The following is a 17,644-nucleotide window of genomic DNA, read 5'->3' as shown; positions in this document are numbered from 1 at the left end:
ATCAATTATCAATCGTTTAATTTAATTAGTCTTAGAAAAAAAAAAAAAATCTGTGCGCTCAAATATTTTTTTGTGGCTCCGACCTTTTATAATTTACCTGTCGTAAAACTAAAATGTATTTAAAAGGTTTGAATCATAAAAAAAACTGTCGCCAACCCGCTGGCCTGTAAAGGGATTATTTGCCGGCGGTTTTTATGATTATAGTAAAATCATTTGTTTACGATATAGCGCAAATAAAATTATTGCTAATTGATGTCTAGACGTTGAAAATTTTGGGGGTGGATACAAGCGCACCGTCAGCCAATGAAAAATGGTTTCGAGGGCGTGATCTTCAAGAAGAGAAACTGAATATAACGGGAAGAAATCAGTGGGATCGATCTCTTGGAAGCCGGCAGTTGGTCGGAATAATCTCTTAGAAGCCAACAGTTGGAAGGATTAGTTGGGAGGAATCAGTCGTAAAAGGAAAGACCGACCAGTCGGACTGGTCGGAATAATTAGTTGGAAGGAGGAGTTGGTCGGAATCCGCATCCGGGAAATCAGTGGGATCGAGGAGTTGTAAGCAGCAGTCGAGAGAGATCAGGGGGATCGAGCAGTCGGGAGAAATCAGATGAAGAAGCATACCTACACCAGGTTTTAAGACTTAAGTGAGGAGAAGAGCGGGAGCTCTACGCAGGGAGAGAGAAGATAGAAAAAAGGGATTTACTCATCCGGAGTATCAAAAGCAGACCCACGCCGGGTCATAAGCCTCAAATTAAGAGCTGAAGCTCTACTAGGAGAAGAAGAAGATAAGAAGCAAGAATCATCGCACGGCGGCCCGTCATAAGAAGAACCTCATCCCAGCATCCAACGGCGCAGCTTTTTCACAAAGGATCACGGCCACACCAGCATCATGGCGCATCTTTTCCACCAAAGGTTAGAATAAGTTTAATTTAAGATAGGGTTAATTAATTTTAAGCTAATTTAAGATAGCAATTCAAGATTAGTTTAAGTTAAAGTCGCTTTCGTATAATTATTTTATTTTTAATTAAATTAATTTAAGTATATTTTTTGTGCAGAATTTTCTTTCATCTCCCTACCCTTCCATCAATATTCCCAAGGTATATCAGCTTGAAAAGGTGGGCGACGTCAAGGTATTGTTTAATTATTTTTAAAATAAACTTAATATTTTTCAAATGGAGAAAAAACCCTCAGGTTTTACCTGAAAAGATCTGTTGCACAGTAAAAAGTTCAATAAGTGGCTTGATATTTATTTTTAATATTTTGTGTTATATTTTTAAACATTAAAAACGTTGTCCTGAAAAATCAAGATTTTTGATTTATGACGTTCTAGAAAGGAGTGAGCGATATGTAAATTATTACAAAAGGATTAGTTATACATTTCATACAAGAATAATCGATCAATTGTACCATATAAATTAATGAATCCGCAAAATATGAATTTAACAATTTTTCTACTTTTTCCTCCGAAAAAACAAGGTTTTTGTATTTTAATTTAGGTGTTTGACCCTTTCCTATCAAACTATCGTTAACGCCAATTGTGTTTTAGTAAATCTAACTAACTCACCAACCATCACACCGCTTCCCGCAGGGTAGGCCGAGAGGATAGAATGCTACACTACTCTGCTTTTGCAAACCATTCTTCGCCACTTCATCAGTCATGCATCTCGTACATATTCGGCGATTATTTCGACCGCTTTCAAGTGTTTTACATAACTGATCATGCCGACTCTTTCTCGGTCTTACTCAGCTCCTTTTACTAACTGCATTCGACTCATAAATTTGTTTTTCCGTTCTTTCACATGTCCAAACCATCTCAACACACCTTTCTTAATTTTATTCATAATGCTTACTTTAGGCTTTGCATTCTTTCCTTATTTCACCATTCGAACATTTATCATACATAGTTTTGCTGCACTGAGGGATCGCATCTCGACTGCATTGAGTATATTTTCATCCTAATTTTGCCAAATCCATGCTTCACTTCCATACATTTTTTGTTTTAGTAAATTGAAATCAAAAGAAAACTATATTTTAAATGACGTTAACGATGTTAGTCGGGAAATGGTCGATTTATCACCACCGTATATATATTCTATACTATTAAAAGTTAAAAGGTGACTTATCCTTCAGGATTATCATAATAAAAAATCAAAGAAAAAAATTAAGCCATAATTTAAAAAAAACTTGTATTACTTCTTAATTTTTCCCACTTAGGTACTGTTAATCTATGGAATGTTCAAAAATGGAACTGATTTATATATAGGTACTCGTATTTGAGTACATTTATGAACAATGATTTTTGAATCGTCAATGTCGATAGTGACGCCCTTACCAATTGTACAAAAAAGTTTAAATCACTGTATTTGATTTTTACACAGGGAAAACATTCCATTATTATGTCATGATATTCTAAATTTTACAATAATAAATTTAGTAGATACGATGCTGAATATGGTCGAGGCGTCAGCGTCAGCTGGTTGTCTTCCTACGCACTAGAAGCCCTACATGGTTATCTTTTGGAGGTCGTGCTACTATTTCAGAAATCGCAGGGTTGCCAACATTCAAAAATATTTAGAAAATGTAAAGACGCACCTTCATAACTATACTCGTGCAATGCCAACAAAATAATCACTTCTTTTTAAACACACAATGGAACTTGATAAAAAAGTGATTTTAATAAATTCAGAATAATAAACATTTTATTCAACCTCTTATCTATTATAAAATTAAAATGTATGTTTTGTTAATGAAGAAATTAAACTTCATTTTTGCAAATCGTAATTTTTTAAAATCGAATGTTTTGATATTGAAAATATTGTCTTTGTTCAGTCATAATATATTGAGATTGAAATGCCAATAGCCCATGAAATAAGAAATATCTTAATTAAATGATTCGGGAGTCAATCTGCGGTAATATCCATACATTTTAATTTAAGTTTTGCTTGGTAAATACCACTATTTCTTAAAATCTATTGTGACACGTGTTTCGATGCATTCCGCGTCATTTTCAATCAACGTATGTGAATTTAAGTCTAAATTTTAGAGTTGTGTTCTTAGGATACACTGTACTGAAATAATGGTTATTTGTAATTTAAATAATGGTATATTTACAATAATTTATTGAAGGAGGTAATAAGATCAAATAAAATATTAGCTAGATAGAAAAATAAAATTCCTAAAGAAAATGACGTAAGGTGTTTGAAAATGACGCGGAATGCAACGAAACACGTGTCACAATAGATTTGAAGAAAAAATGGTATTTACCAAGCAAAACTTAAATTAAAAACGCAAACATCCTTATGAAAGCTGTCAATTTTATTACAAGCAGGTACTTCAGATGCGCGATAAATATGTAAAATTGGTTTTAAATTGTTTATTTAAAAAAAAAATATCGATTTAACGACGCGGAATTGATAGGCAACCCTGAATACGATAATCTAGACTTGAATTGAACGATCGGTCCACTTTTGCGCCCACGTGTAGTACAATTTTGCGTCCTGTTGCTATTTTCCATTGACCAAGAGTGGGAAGGTGGAAGGTAGTGGGTGGAATCTAGACACAAAGAAATGTAGCAAGTAGGTTGGGATGAAGGAAAAATAGATCATGAATTCGTTCCAACAAATATTTAAAAATGTTAAAATAGGTATACATGTAGTTATGAGGGTACAATAAAACATTCTTGAAAAAGTTAGGATTCAGTCATTCGTACTATATTAACTCAATGTTTAACTCAAAGATCATGTGCATTCTGTTAATCACGTCACTAAACAATAATGTATTATAATTAGGAAGTGTATAATGATTGAATGTAATTTTGACAATTGTGTGCGTCGGTGGCTCTCAATGTCAAGGCGACTGAACGACTGCCAGCCAATGCGGACGACATTCCGTATATTATAAACCGATACGGTAGGCGTTTGTTACAAAATATTTGTTTTCATATGATGTAATAAATCCCCGTCAACCGTTTTAGTCGAACCGGAATGATTTTTTTATAATGGCCTAGGATCGTATGGCGTGGCATCGAATCCCACATATCTGTTGTTCTTTCTGTGTACGAACCCTGATCCAGGAGAGGTATTGTAATATATCACTCTTCGGATGCCGAAAGGATCCACATACCCGAAACTGCCAGCGCGAGTATCACTGCCAGAGTTCTCTTCTTCATGGTACTGCTTGGGTAAGTAATACCTGAAACCGTTCTTGGTCACTGACACACCGTCGTAAAGAGGGTATTGGGGATCGTAACCATTACCGATATAATTACCAGTGTATGTTGAAGGATTGGTAGATCGGTAATTGTTGTAAGTCTGGGGTCGTTGGTAGCGGTATTGATCGTTTCGGTCGATGGGTGTACTTTGCAAGCCGAACGGATCCAAATTCAAAGAGTTGGTTGAATACAAATTACGATCTCCGTAGCTCGGACGCGTTTCGTACGTATTGTATTTGGCTACTGGACTGACGCCATATTTCCTCTTATAGTCTCCCAAGACGTTCGAAGTGATGGCGACGATTGGAGCAGGGGTGGATGAATAGTAAACTGGAGGCAAGTACGTAGATGAAGAGGGAGGGAGATATGTCGAGGACTGTATAGGAGGAGAATAAGTAGACGATTCAACTGGTGGGATATACGTAGAGGATTGTACAGGAGGAAGGTATGTAGACGAAGAGACCCCGTGAGAATAAGGTCTTTCAGTAGAGGATGAAACAGGAGGCAGATATGTCGAGGATTGAATCGAAATCGGCGTTGAGAATGTAGATGAAGATACTCCAACAGGTAAAGATAAAGGTCTTTCTGTAGAAAAGGAGCTCGCGGGTCTTTCTGTGAAGGCATTAGCCGCGATGGGTTCTACGGTCGGTCTGAAGTCGTACTCGGGCTTCTGTGAGCTGCTCTCTATGGAGTTGTGCGAGAGTAGTACCAGCGGCGTGTTGGAGGTGACAGGAACTCCAGTTCCATAAGCGGAAACCGGGTTAGCAATAGGCCTCAAGTCGTATTCAGGCTTCTGCGTGCTGCTCTCGATGGAGTTGTAAGACACAAACGGAGCTGGGGAGCGGCTGGGCGGCAGGTAAGATGAGAAGGTGGGCGCGGGAGTCACAGACACTCCCAGTGAGTTCACGGCCGTAGGGTAGCCCAGAGATGGGCGAGATGCTGAAGGATATGCCGGGGTGCCTCTCGCAGGGTAGGAGGCGAGTCCTGGCTTGGCAGCTCCTACTAGTATTCCTGCTTGCGGGGCCACTTTTTTGGCAAACTTGACTGCCTCCTAGAATATACGAAAATAAGTTCAAGATTATCCTTTTAACACATTTATTTGTAAACTATTTACATACATATAAATACATATCGCTCACTTCTTTCAACAACGCCATTAATCAAAAATCGTCAATTATCAGTTGGGCAAGTTTTCGGAATGCCCAAAAAATGTACTATATCCCAGCAAAAGTGACATATTTTTAACTTAATATTTACTCAATATTTATTTTAACTTAATATTTACCCGCTATAGGACAAAAAGTTTTGTTTATTCATTTTCAGTAAAAGGTATTATTTTTTTAAACAAACTATATAATTTTCAAATGGAGAAAAAACATTCAGGTTTTACGTAAAAAGATGTGTTGCGCTGTAAAAAGTTCAATAAGTGGTTTGATATTTATTTTAATACATTTTATTATATTTTTAAACTTTAAAAACGATCTTCAATTTTCATTGAATTAACTTTTATTTTCCCTTTGTTCCATATTTTATTTTGACCTCTTACCTCCGTCAGCAACAAATAAAAAATGTTTGGAACGATATACTGTTATTTTATTTGTTTTATAAGTGTTCTACTCCCATATTTATTGTTAGTTCTTGGGATTTTCAACCCTTCGTTGTGGGTAAATCGTGTATCATGGTTGTGAACTAGAATTTTAAATATTTTTCCAGTTTGTTGTTCAACGATGATACTCATCCACAATATTCCACATACCGGAAGTAACTTTATGTGTTGATATAGCTCACTCCTTTCAACAACGTCATATATAAAAAAAAAACTTGATTTTTCAGGAGATTGTTTTTAATGTTTAAAAATATAATAAAATGTATTAAAAATAAATATCAAGCAACTTATTAAACTTTTTACTATGCAACAGATATTATTAGGTAAAACCTGAATGTTTTTTCTCCATTTGAAAAATATATAGTATATTTAAAAAATAATTAAACAATACCCTTTCTTCAAAATGCAAAAACAACACTTTCTGCCCTGTAGAGGATAAATATTAAGTTAAACATATGCAGCTTTTGCTGGTATAAAGTACATTTTCTAGGCATTCCGAAAACATGCACAACTGAAAATTGACGATTTTTGATATATGACGTTGTTGAAAGGATGAGCGAAATATCAAATTTGGTTTATCCCGTTTTCTTGTGCTTTGTACAATAAAAAAGAAAGGTAGCCAGAAAATATAATGTGTACCTCTATTGGACGGTTTTGTCCCACGTACACCGTCTTTGACTTCAGGATTCTGTATCCTTCATTATCGGCGATATAATCTCGGAGACGAAGATAACCATCAGCATCAATCCATCCGTAAGAACCTAGAAATTAGAAATAATAATTAAGTTCATGTTGGTTTTCAATGAAAATAATGTGTTTGATATTTTGTGTGGGTGTAAGTGCATTCCGCCTCCATGGTGTAATGGTTAGCGTGTATAGCTACCGTGCTAGAGGTCCCGGGTTCGATTCCCAGAGGGGGAGAAAATTGTTATTAGTGATTTTACACTCTAATATTTATTAAGTATTACCCTGGAATGGTCCCTGAAGCGCAGGAGTGATGACCTTGCTTACATATAAGTAACGATCAAGATAATACTGCGTCAAAACGATGCAGTGCCCTATGCACCATTGGGTGCAGATAAGGGTCAGAGAGAGAGAGAGTAAGTGCATTTGCAAAAATGTCCTTTTCATTAGGTGTGTACAAAATGCACAGTATTTTTCTTAAATATTTATCAATTTTAGTATTTCTTCTGGTATCGGCGGAGAACATATAAAACAATTGAAATAAACGGTTTTTGTAATGAAAAAATTAAGTGTATTAAAAGAAATGCAAATGAGAAGTATGAATAAATAATAAATAAAATTTTTATTCACAAGAACGTGTCAAAAACGTGTAAAATTGGCTCGTCTTTGGAGTTTTCGTTATCGATGCGTATCCACCAATTGGTAAACATTCTATTGTAATTTCTGGCCCTGTCATTATTTTGAGTATGACAAACATTTTTGTATGTTTTTAATTATTAATTATTGAATATTAATATTTTTGAGTGCGAATGGATGACGCGAGAATGACTTAGAAAGGCGAATGATCAGATCAATCAGAACGTACATGAAATCTGGTTGTGTCAAAAGTCTGCGTGCGTGGAGGGTATATATGACTAGATGAATGGATATGAAGGAAGCGAGAAGTGTATGTCAGGACAGAAGAGTGTGGCGTTCCATCCTTTCTGCCTACCCGGGAAATGGCGTGGTAGTCGTAGTAGTATAACTGCTATCAATAAAAATATTTTATTGACAAATCGGAGCTTTAGAAATGCTCAAGCTATAATGCAAATTCCCAAATCAAAATCAAAATCAAAACATAAACACTGGCATCATTGTCGGTATATCGACGGTTGCGTTTTTGGCAAATATATCGGAGTCGATATATCGATTCTCAGCAGTCTAAGGGCGCTTGTGCACTACACGGATTTTACTGTCCGGCAGTCCGGTTAACATGATAAAACGAATGATTGGCTTGGATAGGCTTGTGCTTTTGACCGTCTTTCTTCGGATCGGTGCGTGAACACGTTGCGCGTAAATTCGATCACGCTAAACCATGGGTGGCCAACCTTTTCAGCAGCCGGGCCTGATTTTAGAAATGGATATATTTTTTTCTTATTAAGATACAATGAAAATGAGAATCAAACATATTTATTAAATTAGAGCTAGGCTATACAAAAATTATCAGCTTTACTTGACGCCATTATATGGGTCTTGAAATTGTCACGATAGTGAAATACTTCCATACATAAGATATGATACGAACTACGCACCGTGAAATGTTCTTTTGGTGGTTTTATGTACACTTAAAGAAAAAATATGTGAAATACTCCGCGGGCCGCAAATAGACACTCGGCGGGCCGCAGGTTGGCCTCCCTTGCGCTAAACTGTCGTGGTCGCTTCTATTTTAATTTATTAAAAAAAAACCGGACTGCCGAGTGGTAGAATTCCGTGTAGTGCACAAACGCTGTAATGGTTGAATATTGAAAGCGGTAATTACCGACTACAGTTCCGTCCTGAAGGCGCTTCTCCTTGCGGTACTGACCGCTCTGCGTCTGGTACTTGAAATACCTCTCGGGACCCTCGTCTGTCTGGATGTGGTACTGCCCGTTGGGAGATCCGGGAGCGCTGCTCCAGGAACTCAGTACTGCACCCGCAGTAGATAACTGAAAATAAACAAGAAAAAAAATCACTCACAGAACCACAATATTCATTACTTATTTTAAATTATTTTTTTGCTGAAATTGTTTTTTTATTTCCTAAAAACATTAATGTCCACCTCAGTAGTGTAATGGTCAGCACACTCGGCAACCGTTTTGGAGGTCCCGGGTTCGATTTCCAGGGGGGAAGTCAAATAAATAAAAGAGATTTTTTCACTCTACTATTTATTCAATATTACCCTGGACTGGTATCTGAAGCGGAGGGCTAATCATCTTTCCTTCATGAGTTATCGATCAAGATAACACTGCGTTTGTTTGATATAGTGCCCTGTGCACCATTGGGGTATGGATAAGGGGTTTGAAGTGAAAAATATTAATAGATCTAGCCAAATAATGAATAATCAACCAGAAATCCCTTTTTGCACAGCTAGACTCGCGCAAAGGCACTCATTTTTGATAGTTCCAAAATTGTTGAATTCATTCCACAAAGACATATGTTAGTCATTAATAAGTTAATAATATTTCGATATAAAATTTTGCTGAAATTATTCATTGAAAAAACATCTAAGTACCTTCTTCTTTTAAACGTATAACTCATATTTTTGCTAACTTTTTAATTTTTAGTTTTTTGTTAAAATCAAATATTTGTAGTTTATAATAGTACTTTAACATACAGTCGAACTCGGTTATAACGAGGATGTAAAACATGCAGTCGCGATGGCCCTTGAGTGAGACTTGACCTTGAACGTTCAATCACGATCTTCATTAGAAAACATCGCCATATTGTCTTGTGGAAAGTGAAAACAAACTAGAAATATCGACAGTCGATGACGATTTCTCACAATAGAACTCTATAAGGGCAACGAGCGTTACTGAAGAATGTCTACTGTTGACTTGGCTGGATCAAGCACTTCAACTTGACCTGTAGTAAGGTAGTAAGCCCTGGGGTGCTCAGACTTTCATTTTCCTTCATATAAAAAGAGCGATGCATGTTCCACTCAGACAGACTTCCATGTATCGCCCTTTAAGGAAACCCTGAAGTACGCAGACCCCCAGGCAGACCTCTAAAAAGGTGGAAAGACAGCTGGGAGTCAACATCCCAAGAGCGACAAGCGGAGGCACAAGCAGACCCTAAGGATCTACAAAAAAAATAAGAAGAAGAAGAAGGATGTTTCATATAAAGTTGAGGCACTAAAGAAAAGAAACATATTTCAAAATACGTAGTCGCGATGGCCCTTGAGTGAAAATTGACCTTGAATGTTCAATCACGATCTTCATTAGAAAACATCGCCATATTGTCTTGTGGAAAGTGAAATCAATCTGGAAATATCGACAGTCGATGACGATTTCTCACAATAGACTCTATAAGGGCAACGAGCGTTACTGAAGAATATCTACTGTTGACTTGGCTGGAACACGCACTTCAACTTGACCTAGATGGTCACAGGATGCCTCTAGAATTAATATGGTGGTATCGGGTTATTAGATTTCCTTCACGTACGATCACGATTAGATTTCCATGTTACCTGACGTCATCGTCACTGCAGACTGGAGACGAAACGACACTGGACTTATATGGGCGGTGGAAACCAAAAAGCGCTGTTTTGAAAACTAATAAACAATAACGGTTTTCATTTTATATGTACTTTTTTATATTTGTTTTATTTTTTATATCCCTTATACGCACCCAACGGTGCATAGGGCACTGCATCGTAGCGACACAGTGTTATCTTGATCGTTATTTGCATGAAGGCAAGGTGATCAACCCTGCGCCTCTTGTAACACAGTCCAGGGTGATATTAATTAAATATGATAATAAAAAATCACCCATATTTATTTTGAACCCCTTGGGAATCGAACCCAGGACCTCCAGCACGGTAGCCAACGCTCTGACCACTACATTACGAAGGTGGATATGCATGTTACAATCAAACAATCGAAACTACAGTTTTGTCGGATTTTTTAAAAATTAATATATATTTTTACTAAATAACTAACTAGGCATCTCGTCGGTTTCCGCGGGGGTAGGCAGAGAGAATATAACGCCACACCACTCTGTCTTTGCAAGACCTTATTCGTCTCTTCTACATTCATGCATCTCCTCATACACATACCCGGCGATTATTCCAACTCCTTACCTAGCCACATTCAAGATTTAAAGAATTTAATATTTTTTAATAAACAATAGGCAAAGAAATTATACATTCAAATAAAACTTGTCATCGCTGATTGTCTTTAGAAAATTGAAATATGTAAAACAATAAAATGTATATTTGAATATTTTTGATAAAATATTTGCAAATGTAGTATTGAAATTACGAAAATTTTACATAATGGCAAATACTTTTTTCTTAACCAAAATTTTCATTAACTTTTTCTAAAACTTGACTCAGAAAATGGTTTCATTAATTGATTCGGCAGTGAGTTTGTGGTAAAACCTATCCATATTTTACTTCATTATATACATTTATATTTTTAATTAATGTTTTACTTCAGAAAATGGTACTGAAAATGTACCCATTTGTAATGAAGAGTCTTTGTTATTCATAACCATGGAAGGTGATATTTTTTATTTAAAATAATATTGAGGTCATGCCTTGTGTCTCATCGTTGGGTACATGTCGGCGTTTACCTGCTTAGATAGGTCAACTCTATATAAATGTGTTTATTATGCGATATATTTACGTGACTTTTATTTTTAGTATGTTTCTATTATCTTAATATAGTTATTGAAAAATTAGTATTCTTCTGTTCAATTTGTCATGCGTTGGTAAGTAAGAACAAGATTATAATGCATTGCAGGGGTATTCAAAACGATTTTTAGTATTACATACGTACAATATAAAAAATTGCCTAGAAAAGTATGCGAATTCATGTTTTGTCATGTATGGAAGTGAAGTATCGAGTTGGCAAAAGAAGGATGAAAGTAGACTGAATGTAGTGGAAATGCAATCTCTGTGCGGAAAAACGATGTAAAACATTCAACCTCTACATATCTGAAGCATTATCGATGAAATTCAGAAAGGTGTGTTGGAGAGGTGAGATAGTATGGGCATGTGAATCGAATGAGTGAAGGAAGATAAGTAAAGCAAAATTGTGACAGAAGCAGAGGAAGACTGAGAAAAATGTGGCATGATCAAGTATTTCCAATACTTAGACGTGATCAGGTTATGTGCATGAACGTAGATTAGGCGAAGATTGTTGGCAAAGTAAGTACGTCGATATTTATATCGTGGTGTGTCCCAATTTTAACATAATTTGTCTTGGACTTTAGCTTTGATCTTTCCCATTTCCCCTTTTTATTCCTCTCGCCCCTCTATTTGCATTTATATTTAACGACATATCGCTCACTCCTTTCAAGAACGTCATAAATCAAAAAACTTGATTTTTCAGGAGAACGTTTTTAATGTTTAAAAATATAGCACAATGCATTAAAAATAAATATCAAGCCACTTATAGAACTTTTTATTGTGCAACACATCTTTTTAGGTAAAACATGAAGGTTTTTTGTCCATTTGAAAAATATTTAATATATTTAAAAAAATAAGTAAACAATACCCTTTCTTCAAAATGCAAAAACAACATTTTCTGCCCTGTAGCGGGTAAATATTAAGTTAAAAATAGGCCACTTTTTCTGGGATATAGTACATTTTCTGGGCATTCCAAAAACATACACAACTAAAAATTGACGATTTTTGATTTATGACGTTCTTGAAAGGAGTGAGCGATATGTGAAATTTTGTAAATGAAATATTACAAATATCTGTTTTTTGTTCCTTATTATTGTAAATGTATTTATGTAACTGTTCTGCAAAATTTCTAAATAAATAAAATAAAATAAAACACAGGAAAAAAAATTAAGACAGATTGTGTGGCGTTCTATTCTCTTGGGGAAGCCATCACCACGCCGTTTCTCTGCAGGGATATGTATTGTGTTAAAACACAAATAACTTTGTGCCCTGACTGACGCGATGAGCGTCAAATGATAATCCAGATTTGTACAAGTATTTAGACACACTCAAAATGTTGTCCGCCTCCGTAGTGTAATGGTCAGCATGCTCGCCTACCGTTCTGGAGGTCCCGGGTTCGATTCCCAGGGGGGTTTAATAAATAAAAGTGATTTTTTCACTCTAATATTTATTCAATATTTCACTGGACTGGTACCTGGAGTGGAGGGCTGATCATCTTTTCTTCATGTGTAATCGATCGAGATAACACTGCGTTTATATGAAGCAGTGCCCTATGCGCCATTGGGGTGCGGTAAGGGATTTATTATATATTATATTTAAAATGTTGTAAAGTAAAGTTTTGACCGAGACTTTGGCTATCCCTGATGTATTGTATAGATCGGCCGTGAAACCCAATTTGACCGTGTTGTCTCGCTTCTGATATTAGTATTCCGAACCAATAAGAATGACGAATGACGAGAAATATAATGTATAAACATATATTACACTTCCAGTATGAGAGTTCCTTTGACACATTCAGCATGCTTAGAGATCGATGTTTACATTCGGAATGACTATAGTAGAGGCCCAAGAGTCGGCCTTGAGGAACGCCCGACGAACTGTTGTTTGGGTATCATTGTCGCATTTGAACGTACATACCTACCAGTAATTTGTGGAAATATTCAATTGTCTTATTTTTTGCGGTTGTGATTTCCCAAATTTATAATAGATATATTATCATAAAAACGAGACGTAATACCAGAAGATTATTTAAGATTCGTTTAACGTTATACTTTTAAAATATAATAAGGCTTTGGGTGTTAATTTTATTACCAAGCATATAACACATAATAGTATATGTATGGAAGTGAAGCATGGAGTTGGTAAGAGAAGGATGAAAGTAGACTGAATGCAGTCGATCTTTGAGACAAATTTGTAGCAAAGCGATGTATGGTAGATGTTCAAATTGTGAAATCAGGAAATAATTAAAGGTAAAGATAAGCCTTTTTTTGTTTTGAATATTGAAAGCATTAACTTTGTGGATCATATTGATATATTATTTCGAGAAATAAAAATACTTTGTGTTCTGATCCACTCACATTTTTACTAACCAACTAGTTTCGGCAACAACCTTTTGCCATCTTCAGGGTTTATTTATGACTAAAGATAAGCATCTACACCTAGTTATTGATTAAATTAAGAAATGTTAGTTTGATGAGATAGTTTGGACATGTAGAAAGAATGAGTACGAAAAACAGTAGAACAAATTTGTGGTGCGTATGTAGTTGGAAATAGAAGTAGAGAAAGATTGGCACGATTAATTATGTCGAATACTTGAAAGCGGTCAAGTCAGGAGTCGAAATTATCAGGAGATGCATGAATGTAGAAGAGGGATTTTTTTCTCATTGCCTACCCCTGCGGGAAGCGGAGTGATGGTTGATTAGTTACTTATTGACCCTGTAGCGTAGTTGGGTAGACGTTCGACTGTGAAACAGGCGTCGCAGGATCGATTCCCACTTATTTCAAAATGTAGTCAAGAAATATTGATTTTCATATGATTTATACCGTACAGTCTTGTCTTCTTCGTGTAGGTTGAGATATCAATACAACTGTAAGTGTATGTGTTTGTATATGTGAATGTACGTATGTGTGTGTATGTTGATGTATATGCATGTATTATTAGTGCTACTCTATAATATTTTATATATTGATGTGAATAATAAGTATTAACTTATGTTGTTTTAAATGTGAAAATTGTTATTTGTTATAAAACACCCTTGAATTGATTTCCAAAGCCATCAAAAAAATAGTAAAATAAACTATATCGATCACTCCTTTCAACAACGTCATATGGTATATCAAAAAACTTGATTTTTCAGGAGATCGTTTTTAAAGTTTAAAAATTTAATAAAATGTATTAAAAATAAATATCAAGCCACTTATTGAAGTTTTTACAGTGCAACGTATCTTTTTAAGTAAAACCTGAATGTTTTTTCTTCATTTGAAAAAGATTTAGTTTATTTAAAAAATAATTACACAATACCTTTTCTTCAAAATGCAAAAACAACAATTTCTGCCCTGTAGCGGGTAAATATTAAGTTAAAAATATGCTTCTTTTGCTGGGATATAGTACATTTTCTGGGCATTCCGAAAACATGCACAACTGAAAATAGACGATTTTTGATAAATGACGTTGTTGAAAGGAGTGAGCGATTTATGTTTCCATTGATCTGGTCTTACTGAACGGATCTACTGAAGCGGATATTCTGAATGCCGGGTCTTACCCGCCCATCATACTGACTGAAAAACAAACAGCGGAAAATTGCCCGTACATAAATGAGTAAGAACTTGTGGCCTCGGCTAATTCTATTGTGTTTATGCCAGGACTAGAAGGCTAGGAATATTGTTTTTGTGTGTTAATTTGTCATTTGAAGTTAAGTTATAGGTTGTGAAGGCAAAAACAGGTGGGCGTTTTTCGTCGTGGGATATTTGAACGATAAACAATGAAAGATTTGCATGAATTCCGCAGTCGAGCCAAATCGTTTTCTTAAAGCCCAATATACGATAGATTGCAACTTAATTTTCTTTAAACCCAGGAAACATTTAACGTAATTTTTTAAACTCTTTGCAACTTAATTTTCTTTAAACCCAGGAAACATTTAACGTGATTTTTTTTACTCTTTGCAACTTCATTTTCTTTAAACCCAGGAAACATTTAACGTAATTTTTAAAACTCTTTGCAACTTAATTTTCTTTAAACCCAGGAAACATTTAACGTAATTTTTTTTAACTCTTTGCAACTTAATTTTCTTTAAACCCAGGAAACATTTAACGTAATTTTTTTAACTCTTTGCAACATAATTTTCTTTAAACCCAGGAAACATTTAACGTAATTTTTTTTAACTCTTTGCAACTTAATTTTCTTTAAATATTTATCGTAATTTTTTTAACTAAAGAGTTGCAAAGGCAACTTAATTTTCTTTAAGCCCAGGGAGCATTTAACGTAATTTTTTTAAATCCTTGCAACTTAATTTTCTTTAAACCCAAGAAACATTTAACTTAAATTTTTACACCTTTTTGTGTTAAAAAATAAGTTTTTCTTCAGAGAGTTATTTGTGTATTAATTTAAAAAAAAAAATTTTGAGTCTATTAAGTTGTACTTTATTGTTGAGAAAAACATAAAAATTAATATTCTGATAATTGTTTCGACTAGTCTGTTCAAGTTATTTTACCAGCAGTTTTTTTTTTAATTATTTACACTGCCAAAAAATTAATTAAAAAAATGTTTATAGTTATTTTGCCTCTAGTTTTTTTTTTAATTATTTATATTGCCAAATAAAAAAAAAAACTGGAGTCAAAATAACTGTGAACAGACTGTAGTTATGGCATTTCAAACGTCACAATATTATTTTTATGTAATTTAACAATAAAATACAACTTAGCAGACTCAAAAAATCTGTGTTTGATTTAATAACTAAAACATAAATCAAAATGGAGTTCTACAAATTAAACGCCAAATAAAAAAAAATAGAGTTATTGAAAGGTTAGAAGTTTAAAAAATAAATATTGCAATTAATATTATAAACAAAACCAAAATCCAATGTATATAGGTACTAAAAAAAATGTGTGCGGATCACGTCTGGCTTCTAGATCAGCCCTAGCTTACTGAATTGTATGTTTTCGATAATTCATGGTGGAAAGCATGCTTCTTGACACGTGCTGTCATTTTAAATGCTTTCAATTGCGTTGTTGTTTTAGAGATTTTTATTGTTTTCATTCCTTCACAAGCATTGTAAAACCACTCATTAGAAATGTGTGCTTTCATTTTTTTTTAAATCCATTTCATCAGATTGAGCCATAGCAACGCGTGGCCGGACACAGCTAGCCATCAAAAAATATTTATTTTATTTCAATTATACATAAATGGCATGAATTTAGCTGCCATTTAAAATCCATAAGCATCTCACGTACTTATATATAATGGCCTGATTGTTCAGACTGACGTTTGAATAAACGAGTAGATAACTATGCTAAAACTTGATAGATTTTCCGGCAGTTTATAGTTAACTGTTAAACGATTATTCAATTCCCTTTGTTACGAATGCGTTAATTGTCTTCTAACTGCAGATCACGCGATATTAAACTGTTATAAAAAGTATGTACTGGAATTCTTGCAAGGAAAATAAGTAAATATGGTTACAAAATGATAAATAATTGTTTTATTTTCTGTATGCACTTTCGTTTTCAGATTCCTACAAAATAAAACGATCCATTTCCGGAAAAAAAGTGTTTATATATCCGATAGTTTGCGTTGCATGAGTTCTTTTGTAAGGTCAATGGCAATCAATCTTCTTTGACACTTCGCTCACTCCTTTCAACAACGTAATATATCAAAAAACTTGATTTTTCAGTAGATCGTTTTTAAAGTACAAGAATATAATAAAATGTTTTAAAAATATAAAGTATGTCTGGCGACAATATATAGTAGACCTCACTATTTATTGTCGCCAGACATACTACTAAAAATATATAGCGGACCTCAACGGGCTGATATGATGAAGATGATTAAAAATATATATCAAGCCACATATTAAACCTTTTACTGTGCAACAGATCTTTTTAGGGAAAGCTTGAAGGTTTTTTCTCCATTTGAAAAATGTTTAGTTTATGAAAAAAATAATTATACAATACCTTTTTCTTCAAAATACAAAAACAACACTTTCTGCCCTGCAGCGGGAAAATATTATGTTAAAAATATGCCGCTTTGCTGGGATATAGTACATTTTTTGGGCATTCCGAAAACATGCACTACTGAAAATTGACGATTTTTGATAAATGACGTTGTTGATATCTGATAATATTCACGACACTCCCCTTTTCTGATGTCATAGGTGACATTTTACATGCTTCTAATAACTCGTTTTAATTATACCATACTCTACATTATTTTAAATAGTTACATATGGAGGAGAGAAACGAAAGTGAATTCATACAATTTATTTCGGTTCCAGTAGTACGTTCTACCTACTTGGCTACAATATCACCATAGGCCTAACGCGCACTGACGATTTTGTAATGGACAATACTGCATACGAAAAAGATGGTTCAATTATTAGGTGCGTTGAGATGGTTTGGGCATGTGAATCGAATGAGTAAGAAAAGACCAGGCGGTACAAATAAGTCAGTGATTACATTATTTTTTGTCATTATCTCAACATAAATGAAGATGAATATGGAA

General features: G+C 34.6%; 1 protein-coding gene across 2 annotated transcripts in view; it reads right to left on the bottom strand.

Moving 5' to 3' along the window:
- Window positions 1-3,386: 3,386 nt before the first annotated feature.
- The window catches only part of LOC148304833 (uncharacterized), a 61,707-nt gene continuing 47,449 nt past the window's right edge, over window positions 3,387-17,644 (bottom strand). For both annotated transcript variants that reach the window (XM_088267619.1, XM_088267620.1), the window contains exons 3-5: window positions 8,299-8,464; window positions 6,456-6,577; window positions 3,387-5,261 (exon numbers count right to left, since the gene is read on the bottom strand). In XM_088267619.1, coding sequence (XP_088123745.1) covers window positions 3,993-5,261; window positions 6,456-6,577; window positions 8,299-8,464 — 1,557 coding nt within the window. In that variant the 3' untranslated portion in view covers window positions 3,387-3,992. The remainder of the gene's footprint in view (window positions 5,262-6,455; window positions 6,578-8,298; window positions 8,465-17,644) is intronic.

Source organism: Brachycentrus maculatus, unplaced genomic scaffold (genome assembly GCF_059751285.1).
Source record: "Brachycentrus maculatus isolate JH-2025_06_01 unplaced genomic scaffold, ASM5975128v1 h1tg000301l, whole genome shotgun sequence".
Lineage (NCBI taxonomy): Eukaryota > Metazoa > Arthropoda > Insecta > Trichoptera > Brachycentridae > Brachycentrus > Brachycentrus maculatus.
Note: the sequence above shows the minus strand (reverse complement) of the source record. Positions and strands in the feature narration are given on the sequence as shown.